The following is a 13,704-nucleotide window of genomic DNA, read 5'->3' as shown; positions in this document are numbered from 1 at the left end:
GGGAGGCTCGAGGAGGAATGAAAATGTTTGGAAGAGCTGCTGTCTTTAGTGGGACAGTGAGTCAAATAGGAAGCTGTGAAAATGTGGGGGAGATGTGTCATTTCTGCCGATTCATGTACTCCTAAGGATGGCTCCACTGGAACTGATGTATACCTTCTCTGTTTCTAGCTTCTAACTTCATTTGGAATCCCCAAATGAGCCACTACCTTTGCTTTGTATTCCTATTTCAGAAATCTCCACTATAATTTCCTTTTAGAAATTATTATGGTACTCTAAATATAAACTTCATTCATAAAAGTTTAATGGTCACAAGAACTAAAAAGAGCTTTTCAAATAGTTTTGTAATATTTCTGAGTATCCTCTGCCTTCTCTTTCTTAGCTTAAAGCTCAGAACTTTAAACTTCAGTAAAAAAAAAAAGCAAAGAGGACGGAATGAAAATGAGGCAGAGCTAACCTTGTGCGGGTGCCAACTGGCAGCTCTGTTATTCACTATTCAATTCTGGCTCACAGAGCCCAACCTTAACGTAAGGTCCAAAATCAAGAAGTAGGAGCAAACAAAAAAAAGGATGCCATCATAAAAAGCCATTGTGATGATAAGGACACAAACCCCAGAGGAGAGAATGACTCCCTCTTCCAAGCAAAGACTCACAGAAAAACACAACTTGAATAGAAAACCAACCAGAATTCCTATGAGAGATGAGGCAAGGTTTTCTAAGTGCTAAAAATACTTTTAAATACCAAATAAGAGGGCTGGCAGGGAAAAAAGGGGAAAAGAAGTGAGAACTGTGGAAGAAGGATTTGGAAAGAGAATTAACAACTTGGCACGAGAAGGACAAAACCCTACCCAAGGGAAAAAATTCCCCCCAAACTAAAATGGATCAAATAGAAGCTAATGATTTCATGAGACAAAAAGAAAAAGAAATATTAATGCAAAGTGAAAAGACTAAAAAAATGTAAAAGGAAATAAAAAGCAGCAAAACTCAGAGCAAAAACAATTGACTTGGAAAACAGAACAAAGAAAAAATTTAAGAATTATTGGTCTAGACATCTTCTTTTAACAAATCATAAATGAAAACTGCTTAGACTTCTTAGAACCAGTAAGCAAAGTAAAATTAGAGAGAATCCATTGGTCATTTCCTGAAAGAAACACCGAAATGAAAACTCACAGGAATATTATAGCCTGAATCTAGGATTTAAAAGTGAAAGAAAACACAGCAATCAGCCAGGAACTGCCAAGGAGGCAGGATTACACAAGATTTAGCAGGAACCTCTAAAAAGCAGCAGAGAGCTTGGAATATGATATTCCAGAATGAAAAGGATATAGAAGATGAATCTTTAGGAAAACAAAATAAAATTTAATTAAAAAGAAAGAAAGAAAAGCAGGAACCTCACATTCTCAGTCTTTGGACTAGAGAAAAAAAAATCTTTGACTGCTTTCTTTGTGATAGGAGAATTTGCCTGTCCTCAGAGCTTTATAAGCTCCAAAAGGGAGAATCCTTACCTTCAAGAGTCAAGATTTGATAAGAGGTAAAGGAATAAAAATCTTACCTCAGTGCAGTTGATTGTAGACATCAGTCCTACTTCAGTTGTTTGAGCCATGCCCTCAATATGTTGCATAGACTTTCCTACAAGGAGCCATTTTAACTTTTCTTCCTGTTTGTAATCCAAAGAAGTAGATACTACTGAAAGAAACAGGTAACAAGGAGATGAATTCAGCTTTAGCTAAAACAATGCTCCTCTTGACAAACCTAGGTTTGTGGTACTGGTAGTTACTACAATTTCATTCTTAAAGATGTTTCGTGATGTTCTTCATTTGCCGATTAGCAGAAATGGAAAGTTCAAATAAGCAGTGATTTCAGAGAAGATTCTAGCATGATTAATATGATTGTGTTAGCATTTCAGTCATGTTTTTAAAATTGATTTATGTATCTCATAATCTGGTTATAACATTGAGGATTTACTCTTTAGCTACCTTGTGATGGAATTGATGGATGCAAACTTGTGTCAGGTAATTCAAATGGAATTGGATCACGAGCGCATGTCTTACCTCCTGTACCAAATGTTATGTGGCATCAAGCACCTTCACTCTGCCGGGATCATCCACAGGGTAATTATTAAAGATGAATAAATTACCTCTGAATTACAAAGAAGGGATATAATGTTTGGAAAGGGAACAAATAATAATTATGGATTTTTTTTAGCACCAGTAAAGCTGTGATTAAGCAGCACACACCCTTTTCCATGACTAGTGATTATAGCAGAGATCATATTTTCTGTTATTCATCATCTGTTTGAGAATCAATTTCTGCAGGCAGCATCTGAAGCAGTCTCTTCCTTCCCAGTTATTTGATTGACAGAGGTTATAGGTGCTACTGAAATGAGATAGATTTTTCACAGAATGAAGTGAACTGCCCTCATTTGCCCTTTTCTCAACACTTGATGAGAAATAGAAGCTGTCAGGTATAGCCATGTGGCTACATAGAGAAACTGAAAGAATGATAATCAATTGGATAGGATACAAGCCCTTTTTTTTCCCAGAAGGAGCTCTAATTTTTTTTTTAAATAATACAGAGATAACAGTGAATTTCTCTTCTGGATGTAAAGATGCTCCTGAAGGCATTTTTTAAAAAAGAATAAACTCAAAAATTAGTTGTAAAAAGAATCATTAAAATAGTATGACAGAAACTAGGTATAGGTCAACATCTCAAAATGGGTACATGATTTAGACATAAAGGGTGATACCATAAACAAATGAGGAGAGCAAAGAATAGTTTACCTGTCAGATCTATGGAGAAGGGAAGAATTTATGACCAAACAAGAGATAGAAAACATTACGAGATATAAAATAGATAATATTGATTATATTAAATTAAAAACGTTTTGCAGAAACAAAAAAAAATATATTTTGTTTCCTTTTCAGTATTCTATAGCATCTTAAACCCAATGCTAGAGGTACTAGATACTCAATAAGTGTGACTGACCAACTTATTATGCAAATTTGGTAGAAAGAAATAATATTTTCAGTATTGTTGGCCTTTTCTGCTTTGTTCCTTTTGGCAGGATTTAAAGCCCAGTAACATTGTGGTGAAGTCTGACTGCACATTGAAAATTCTGGACTTTGGACTGGCCAGGACTGCAGGCACCAGTTTCATGATGACTCCGTATGTGGTGACACGTTATTACAGAGCACCAGAAGTCATCCTGGGAATGGGCTACAAAGAGAATGGTAGGGACGGCCTCCATGGCTAACCCAAAACATAGCAAGGAAAAGAGCTCACCTTGTAAGGAATGAAAAGGAAGAGGCCTCTTTTATTGACATTCACAATTTTTTAAAAAAAGGCTATTTGGCTTGCTGTTCAAAATTTCTGCTTAGACTCATTAATTTTTAAAATCAAAAGGAAACCGCAGAGATGCAGCCTTTTATAGAGTGTCTACAAGATATCAGATAAGAAGGAAATTCTAGAAAGGGAATCTGACTAAGTAATTATAAAAGTAGTCTCTAATTATCATGCACATACCATAGACAGTAAGTAAAGACAGATTGCTTTTAGGTTGTCATAAGAACAAAATACTGCAGTCCTTCAGTTCAGAATCTGAAAGAAGGAAGAGAAAAACTATGCATTTTCTTTTCCCCATTTCACAGATAGATGATTCAATAAGGAATTAAAAACAGATTTCCAAAATCCTTGGCAGGAATGTTATCTTCCTTTTCCCATAATAAATCAATAGAATAAATTGTTCAGGATATGAAGTCATTTCTAATTATTAAATGCTCCTGTCAGTGAAATTAAAGACTTCAGTTGCTTAGAAAAATACAATAATTTTTTTCAACTGGGAAGTCTGTTATACTATTTATTTCCTTCAAGAAAATCTCTTTATTTAAATAAAATGTCATATTTATGAAAATTATCAGGCATAAGTATATCTCCAAAATGTATTCCAGATTGGATCCATGAAATAAAGTTATGTTAACTGAGAAATGCAATTAATTAATTAAATATAACTTCAATTAGGTAGTATTCTACCATGTCACTTTGACCAGATAACTTTGGAAATAAGGCAGTATATTGAAATAAGCTCATAACTAAAAGGCTGCTGCAGTACTTATTTCTATGTAATTCTCATTTTAAAAGACAGGTTTGTTTTGTTTTTTAGAGGCAGCTAGGTAGTGCAGTGGATAGAGCAGTGAGCCTGGAGTCAGGAAGAACTGAGTTAAAATCTGAACTCAGATACTTGCTAACTGTGTGACCTAGTGCAAATCACTTAATCGCTGTCTGCCTCAGTTTGTTCACCTGTAAAATGAGGATGATAGCATCTACCTCCCAGGGTTGTGAGGATAGAATGAGATCATTTTTATAAAGTGCTTAGCACAGTGCCTGGCACGCAGTAGGCACTTAATAAATGCTTATTTCTTTCCTTCCTTCCTTTTAAAAAAATGTAATTGTTAAGAAAAGAGCAGCTGCCTTCTTTGTTAATGAAATGAATACCCATGAAGTTTTCATTTCACTCAGATTATTATTGTCTGTCATTAAATGACTTCTTATTTAGTTCTGAAGATGAACATTAATTGTTGTACCTGTTAGAGAAACACATTCTGGATGGTATTTTGGTGCCTTTGCGTAGGAGAGAAGAAATTGTCCAGCTGTTTGGAAAATCTTGACAATAACAGTTACTGAGGGCAGCAAGATCTGAGTTCTGAGACATTTTTACTAAGAATAGTGGCGTTCTAATCCTTTCTTCAAGTAATAAGTAGAGGCAAGTGTGTATTATTGAAAAAAAAGAAGCCAGAGGTGACAATGAGGTAAGTTGAGGGAATCTTCTCAAACTCAACAAAATACAATTTCTAGATTAAAGGGAAACTAAGTTTAAAAAGAAAGACGAGAATGGAAAGTGTAATTGAGGGCCTAAATTCACCTCTTCCATTTCTTTTCTTCAGAGTCATGCAGTAACATTGACGTGAGGTCTTCCCACTCTTCTCTTTCCCTTGTTAGCGCTTTGATGAGTGACTTAGAAATTTATATTTCATTTTGTAGCTGACTGTATCAGATCTACTAAGCGCAAGCATCTGGCCCTCTACTCTCCTTGGAAGCATGGATGCTTTCAGGCAGAAGGGAGCTATTTATTCCTCACATGCCACACACTTTCCAACCATCCTAAGCACTCACTACTTCCCCCTCTTTTCCTAAAAGAAATATTTTAGAAAAAAATCCCTGCTTTAAGTTTTTTACATAATAAAGGGGAATGAAAATGGGGGGGGGAAGTTATAGAACCTATAAAAACAGTTCAGTGACAGTTCTAATTGGCAAAATAAACTTTCCAGAAAATCAGGATAAGAAAAAGAGGCAAATTGATTTTGCCTCTGTGATAAAAATGCTCTGTTACTACGAATTTTGACTTAGATCTTTGTTTTTTGGAAGATGAAAAATGGAAGAACAGTGCCTAAATTTTGTCCCATAAATATTGCCAGCTCCTGTGAAGGAAGGGGTAAGGCCATGAGCAACCAGGGGTTGAAATTCTTCAGAGATCTTTAGGCTGGTTTTACAGTTGTTCAAAGCCCAAGTGTGATGAATTCCAATTGTGAGCACACACTCTTATTAGGCAGTTCTGAAAATGGCACCAATCCCCTGCTCAGGTTGATTCATATTCTCTTCATCACCCTTATGGATAAAGATAAAGAGTCATACTCGAGCTATAGTTATTTCAGAGTTATTTTATAGTTATTTTAAAAGCACAACAATCCTTTCTTCAGCTGGGTTCAGTAGTTTGTCAGCTGATTGCTTTGCTTTGAAAGATTACAGATATCTTTAATGTTAATACCCTTTCAATTGATTGATCTTAATGGTATTTAGCTTGTCTGGATTGGATTTTTTTTCCAGTTTTATTTTGTTTTACCTGGTACCAGCGTCAGAGAAGATCTCTCAGAAAAAACAAACAAACAAAAAAAAGACTTGTTCATCTAACTTCAATGAAATACTCTAAATGTGATTAAAGAATTATTTATTGATTTTATCTAAGTTCTTACAATTGCATATATTTAGCTACTGAATTCTTTCTGCTCTCTTTTGGTCCTTGCTGTATGGGAAGTTAAAAAATGGTATTTTCTAATCAACCTTCTGCCCCCACCCCTTTTAAGAATAAACTGTCTTAGTTAACTTTGCTTTTTTTCCCTCCCCTTCTTCATTTCCAAATCTCTGCTGTTCTAGTGGATATATGGTCTGTAGGATGCATTATGGGAGAAATGGTTCGCCACAAAATTCTCTTCCCAGGAAGGGATTGTATCCTTCTGCCTTTTGTTTCAGCTTTACCTGTTTTATCTTAAGCTTCTTAAATTTATTCTGTATATACCAGGACTGAAAAGGTAGGAGAAAAAAAGTTCACTTAGAATGGTAACTGTGACAGTAATAATAATGTATTCGAGAATTTGGCCAGTGCCTGGAGAAAAAAAATGAATGAAAATTAAATAATACCATGGTTATTTTAATAAGACCTTACTTTTTTCTCTTAAATACTTCATCTTATTTCCTAAACAATGTGACATATACTTATTGTGTTATACAAAAGAAGAAGATCTAGACCGAGAATGTTAAAAAAATTTGGTAAGGTTGTTATATCAGTTAAAAGAGAACCCCAACCCTTTTCCCCAATATGTTGGTTCCTTTCCTCGTATGACTTTTTCTTGCTTTTATCATTTTTAGGAATGTGAATTTGTGTTGATGTAATTGTCTACTCACTATTGTATCATGGAGTTATATTTATCTCAATGCAATGTGGGCTCCTTTGTGGGTCGATATAGCATTTTTTCCTAAAAAAAAAATTGACATACATTTTAAATGTTAACAGTTGGTTTTCCAATAGCTCGAGGTCTCTATGATTTAGATATAGAACGTTCCTTTCTCAAGAGCAGTGGCCACCAAAATTATTCTTTCCCCATCTGAAGTTAGCATTTTAAGCACCAGTATTGATAAGTCTTGCCAATATTACCTATACTGTATCCTACCTGACTTTGCTAGAGGAGATATCTTGGCTTTATATAAACTGGTAATTATTTTTAAAGCAAGGCAGAAGGAAAATGATTGACTTTCAGACCTTTCTAAAACTAAGGCACTGAATTCGCATGTGGGATGGATTCACAAACAGTGAAAAACATTGGCTCTGGGTTCAAATACTTCTTCCCATGCTGACCTGTATGACCTTGGGCAAGTCATCACTTACGCTGTCTGGGCCTCACTTTCCCCATTTGTAAAATGAGGGGGTTGGATTAGGTGGCCTTCAAGGTCTTTTCAAGCTGTCAATCTGTAATTCAAAGGTAAGAAGCTGGATTTTTCTAAAGTATAGACGCAGTTGGTAATTTGGCAGCTTATTAACCAGAACACTTTAATGACCAGCACTTCTACATATCTCTAGCAAAATAATAATTTATGTTCATAATGATGACTAAAATTCCACAGGATACCTAAGTATATTCTGAATTAAAATGATTCATTTTCATTTTTAAAATAAAAAGATTAAATTAGATTCAGTATAGTTTTAAGGTTAGTTATATTTTAGTACATTTCAGTTCTTTGATAACTGGGAATCCTTATATGGTATGTAATGTATTATCCTTTTAATGTTTGTTGCTGAGCTAAGTCTGACCAGAGAGAAAGGGTTTTCTCATAGAATTAGTTGGTGGGGGTTGGTCTGGTTGGGAGACAAGCAATTGATGATTTTGAATCTGATGAACTGAATATTATAAATTGGGGAGATATGGATAGCAAAACTATGGTATGGTTATGGGTCAAATATAACTATCTGATGAGAAAGAGAGAGAGAGAGAGAGAGAGAGAGAGAGAGAGAGAGAGAGAGAGAGAGAGACAGAGAGAGAGAGAGTGGGAGGGAGAAGAAGGACAGATTTCAGAACTTTATTAGCTAAGGTTGAAACTGGAAATAGTCAATGCTCCAGATGCTTTAGTAGTGTCAAGCTGAGCAGAGAAAAAAATGGAAGCAGAGAATAAGAGAAGTCACTCAGCAACCAATTCAGTTCAATATGCATTTATTAAGCCCCTGCTGTATGTACTGTGCCAAATACTGGGGATGCAAATAAGAAAAAGAAAGACACTCCCTGCCCTCAAGGTGTTTACAATCTAAAGTGTCTGAGGGCAGATTTGAATTTAGGAAGATCTTCCTGTCTCCAGTCATGCTGACTCTAGGCCCAGTACTCTATCCACTGAGCTGCCTAGTTGCCCTACAGTCTTCTAAACATCTGGTTAGAAGGAACCTTTTTCATTTTGCTGTGTAGTAGGAAGTAGGGGTATTTTTAAAAAAAATTGTCAGTTTCTGGAGGGGACTGAAGGTCTGCTGACCTAGCCCCTTCACAAAATGGAGGCTTTAGGAGTCAGGCTTACTGATGGGAACTTGAGTTCTAATGAAAGGAAATACCCCAAAACCCTTCAAGGTCACCTAGAACCCTAACAGGCAGATGCAGCTTGCTTGGCTCCAGGATAATGGGACAGAGAGGCAACATGACATAGTAGATAGAGAACTGATGTCTGATCCAGGAAGAGCTGGGTTCAAGTTCTATCTTTGACATATACAGTCTGTTTAATTCTGGGCAGGCTCTTCCCATCATGGTGTTCTGGGTAATGCTGTAAGACTGTGGTGCAGACTAATAGTACAGGGAGTTTCCTCTTCTGGAAATTCTCTATACCAATCTCTAGCCTCCCTACTAACAGTCTTAATTAGGAAGATTCAATTGTATTTAATTAACCAGAGGAATCCTATTCTGCAACTATTCTGGACAACAGATAACAACTTTAAATGTTTCAGGTCAATAACAGCATCATTATTTGTATCAGTAAAACAAATAGGAATCAGATTCCATCTCTTTGTAGACATTAGTCTGTTCTGTTAGCTCTCACATAGAAGAGGGGCTGTGATTTCATTGGCCTAGAGAACGCCAGGATCAGAAAATACCCTCTACTAGTTCAGGTTGGTGAATTAGCATAACAGATATTTTGTTCTAAGAATGAAGTAAACCTCAGGAGCATATTAACATCAATACTGTTCTTAAAACCAAGCCATAAAAAATTGGAACTTGAGAAAAACACAGACAACATTTTTCTGTATTCCCAAGTATATAAGTTTAAACTTTCATTTATGCCATGTTCCTTTATCCTTGGTCTAGTCTTGTGATTACACTGTTGTAGGAAACTCCTTATTCTAATTGCAGATCAGCAAACATTCTATAACTTATAGTTTTAGAGGAATTTGGGGCTAGAGGTGCTGAGAAATGACCTGTTGGAAAAACTAACAAACTGCTTTTATTTGCTTGTTATATTTGTTCTTTTCATTATTATTTGAAAATCTGAAGGAGATAGAATATCACAGGGAGATAGATCATGAAAATTTTGCAAAAGCTTTTCTAAGAAGAGACCTCACTTATTAGCTGTGTTACAGCTAATAACATCTCAGATTCAGTTTACTCATTTGTAAAGTAATAATAGTAATAATAATAACTGCCTTAACCTCTTGGGGTTGTTATAAGGAATAGATGAGATAATTCATGTGAAAGCACTTTGTAAGCTGTAAAACACTATATACCCATAATACAAAGGTAATTTGATTAGACTCTCAAGACAAGGAATCTCAGCTAACCTGCCAAATGACTTGGTGAACTCGAAGCCCTAAGACTTACTTAGGCTATAATATAAAATTAGGAATAGTCTTATCCAATGACTACAGGGCCAGCTCATCGATGGTTATGGAATCAGCATCTCTCATTTACTCCAGAAATCCTGAACTTTGATGATAAAAAGATGAGCATTCTGATAGATCATAAAGTGAAGAAAGTACATTTTGAAGTGAAGAAAGGGATTTTATACAAAGGAACAACAACCTCTCTATTTCTGTGGTATGAAATTCTATATATTTAGACGTTTTGACTTTCAGTTTTGTCTTCTCATATATAGTGGAGATTTTACCTTGTTTTAGAATGTTTTTGTTACAGTTTTATTTTAAAAAATTTAAATTATCATGACTTTCTTTGTTAAACAGACATTGAAACATAAGAAGTAGACTATAAAGAGAAAGGGATAATTTGGTAGTTGTGCTCAAGGAGAGAGCCATCTGTTTTCTCTAGCTTTGACAAACTTTATTTTCCATGGATATTATTTACTTCATATTTCTGTGTGTACAAAATGCACAGTCAGATGTTTTCTGTGTAGACATTATGTTTTAAAATTTCAGAGGCTCTGTTAAGCTTGTTTAACAAAATTGCACAATCAGATCATCTCATTAAATTTATAATTAGTTTTAGAATGTTAGTGTAAGGCTGTCTTGATCTTAGGGATGGCTGTGGGGCATGACATCAAATCACCCTGACCATCTTCTTTTTGGGGAACTTATTGAAAGAAAGGATAGAAACCAAACTGTCTGAAAACCCTGCTTGACGGAAATGTCATTATGTAACTGGAAGAAGAACACACTCTGGTTACATATTAGCAATGCCGAAGATCTACATAAATACCAAGGGAGCATAAGTGAACCAGCCTGTTAGAAAGACAGTCCACAAACTAGCTGTGTTTAGCTAGCTAGCTAGCCCACTGAGGGTTTCAATCAGTCAATCCTCAAGTATTTACTAAGGGCCAGGAGTGATGCTAAACAATCAAAGATAGGGAAAACCACCAATACCTCAAGGAACTCGCCTTCCAATTGTAGAGACAAGTAAAAAACTATGCATGTGCAAGAGATATAGAATGGGAGAAAGTTAATCTCAGTGGGGATAGAGGTGGGGAGGAGGGAAGGGCTCTTGAGGGAGGGAGATTGAGTTCATGACGTGGAAGTGGAATGTTGGGGGTGAGTGATCACAAGCCCTTCTCGGTGTATGGCTGAGGTTAATTAGAGGAGCAGGTCAGGGGAAGGAAGTAGAATGTGGAATTGGAAAGTTAAAGTTATTCAGATGGGACCAATCAATTAATTAACAGGTAATTACTGGCCATCTAGTAGGGGCTGGGCCACTGCCTTAGATACTTGGGCTGGGGTGGGGAATTTGCACCTCAGAGGCCCTTTTCAGTCAAAAGAGCCACACATGAGGGCCTAGAGGGCCAAACGTGGCCCCAAGGCCACAATTCCCCACCCCTGTACTTGGGGGTAAAAGTACAAAGAATGAAATAATCCCTAATGTAAGGAGCTTACATTCTATTAAAGAAGATAAGTACATATAAAAATATATAGTCAAGTCATATCAACAAGCGTTTATTAAATGTTTATACCCAGACACTGTGCCAGGGAAACAAAGAAAGACAAAAAAAGTTCACAGTCTAATGGGGAAGACGTCATACAGACATGTACAGGTAAGATGAATTGGAGGTGAATTGCCAAGGGCAATACCAGGAAAGGGTTCTTTAGCAGATGGGATTTAGCTAGCACCTGAAAGAACCCAGGTAAGCAAGGAGGTGGAGATGGGAGGGAGAACATTTCGGGCATAAAGGAGAGCCAATGAAAAAGCTTGGAATCAGAAGATGAGGTATTTTATTCAAAGAACAGTAAGGAAGATGGTGGTCCCTGGCTTGCAGAATACATGGAGGGTAATAAGGCATCAGAAGAGTGGAAAGGTTAAAGGGGGAGAGGTTGTGAAGGCTTTAAATGTCAAGTATAATTTTTTTTATTTTAAATTTTTTTTATCCTGGAGGTAATAGGGAGCCACTGGAGTTTATTGAGGGCATCAGGGGAGATATTGTCAAACCTGAGCTTTAGGAAGATCGCTTTGACAATTGGGTAGAGGATGGGGTAGAGTCGGGGGAGAGTTGAGGCAGGGAGATCATTCTGGTGGCTATTTCCATAGTGTAGCCATGAGGTAATAAGAGCCTGGACAGAAGGGTATCACCTATACAGAAGAAGATGCTGAGGCAGATTAAATCAACAGGACTGGGCAAAGGCTTAAATGTGGGGGGGAGGGGTGGGTTGAGAGAAAGTGAGGGCTTCGAAGGCTGCCAGCCTGGGTGACTGGGAGGATGTGGTGCCCCCAGCAATAGTAGGGAAGTTAGTACAAGGGAGGGTTTGGGGGAAAAGACATGTTTTGGACATGTTGAACTTAAGATATCTGTGGGACGTTCACAGATGTCTAGGACCACAGCTTAGAATCAGGAAGACCCGTCTCCCTGAGTTCAAATCTAGTCTCAAGCACTTACTAGCTGTGTGACCCTGGGCAGGTCACTTCACCCTATTTGCCAGAGTTTCCTCATCTGCAAAATGAACTAGAGAAGGAGACAGCAAACCACTCCAGTATATTTGCCAAGAAAACCCCAAAATGGAGTCACAAAGAGTCAGACACAACTGAAACAACTTAAAAACAATGTGAGACATCCAGTTTGAAATGTCCAACAGGCAAATAGAGGTATGAGACTGGAGTGGAGGAGAGGGATTGGGGCTGGATAAACAGACATCAGAATGATCAGCATAAAGACAATAATTGGATCTGTGGGAGCTGATGAGATCACCAAGTGATCTTAGAATCATTAAAAGTAATTTCACACATGGTCATTCTATATTTGAGCAGCTCTAAAAACATACTACGCTTTCCTTTCCCAGGAAAATGAGCATGGAAATTGAACTCGGAACCCATACAGGACTTCCAGCTGCTTCGGTTAGTGGAAGAGAAAGCATGAGAAACTTTAGTGCTGGGGAAAGATTCAAAGGAATAGTTGAAATTCTATCTTGGAAATTTGGGTTTAAAGAACCAAGTTGACCAATCTTCCTTCAGACTTCTTACCAAGCATAATGGTTTCTAGCATTGTGTGGCACTATCACAGGTTTTTAAAATATTCTGAAAGCAGGAGCAGCTGGGTGGTGCAGTGGATAGAGTCAGGAGGTCCTGAGTTCAAGTCTGGACTCAGACACATGATATTCACTAGCTGTGTGACCTTGGGTAAGTCACTTAACCCTATTTGCCTCAGTTTCCTCATCTGTCAAATGAGCTGTAGATGGAAATGGCAAACCACTCCAGTATCTTTGCCAAGAAAACCCCAAATGGGGTCATGAAGAGTCGAATATGAACAGCAACAAATTTTTTAATACCATGATTCTATTTTAAGCAAAGATGTCATACCAAGTGACTTACGTAGAATACAAATGATATGGAAAGTTATATGCGTACTCTCTTTTGCTGTATTATATAATCTTGAAGCACACAGTTTGAACTTTTTTAATAGAACTGGCAAACAATATTGAAGGATAGTAGATAGAATTTAGTGAGAAAATGGAAAATTCCTTGAATAATCTCTCCTAGGATTTCTTTTTAAAATAGTGTTGGAAGGCAGCTATGTGGCGCAGTGGATAGAGCACCACCCGTGGAGTCAGGAGGACCTGAGTTCCACTGTGATCTTAGACCAGACACTTGATACTTACTAGCTGTGTGACCCTGGGCAAGTCACTTAACCCCATTGCCTAGCCAAAAAAAAATTTAATAAAATAAAATAGAATGTTGGTATTATTTAAGAAACATATTAGATACTGAGAGAGATTTCTGTTTCTTTGTATGGCTTTATGCAATTTGTCCCTCCTTAGCTCTATCTCTGTTCATCTCTTTCTCTCTAATTTTACAATTTAGATAACAGCAAATAAAATAAAACATGATTTTAACTACACCTTAAATTTCAGGGTGGCAGTTTAGTTGTGCACATGGTTATTTCGTATTGAACTGTCCCATTTTAAAATTTTGTCTTTGCT

The 13,704-nt window shown here is 36.9% G+C and overlaps 1 protein-coding gene across 4 annotated transcripts in view; it reads left to right on the top strand.

Moving 5' to 3' along the window:
• MAPK10 (mitogen-activated protein kinase 10) overlaps positions 1-13,704 on the top strand; it is a 165,077-nt gene that overhangs the window by 105,079 nt on the left and 46,294 nt on the right. For all 4 annotated transcript variants that reach the window (XM_020988334.2, XM_020988338.2, XM_020988336.1 and 1 more), the window contains 3 exons: positions 1,969-2,107; positions 3,061-3,226; positions 6,204-6,275. In XM_020988334.2, the coding sequence (XP_020843993.1) occupies positions 1,969-2,107; positions 3,061-3,226; positions 6,204-6,275 (377 nt within the window). The remainder of the gene's footprint in view (positions 1-1,968; positions 2,108-3,060; positions 3,227-6,203; positions 6,276-13,704) is intronic.

The sequence above is a fragment of the Phascolarctos cinereus genome, unplaced genomic scaffold (genome assembly GCF_003287225.1).
Source record: "Phascolarctos cinereus isolate Bilbo 61053 unplaced genomic scaffold, phaCin_HiC Scaffold_9;HRSCAF=440, whole genome shotgun sequence".
Classification (NCBI taxonomy): Eukaryota; Metazoa; Chordata; class Mammalia; order Diprotodontia; family Phascolarctidae; genus Phascolarctos; species Phascolarctos cinereus.
This window is presented reverse-complemented; position numbering and strand designations above follow the sequence as displayed.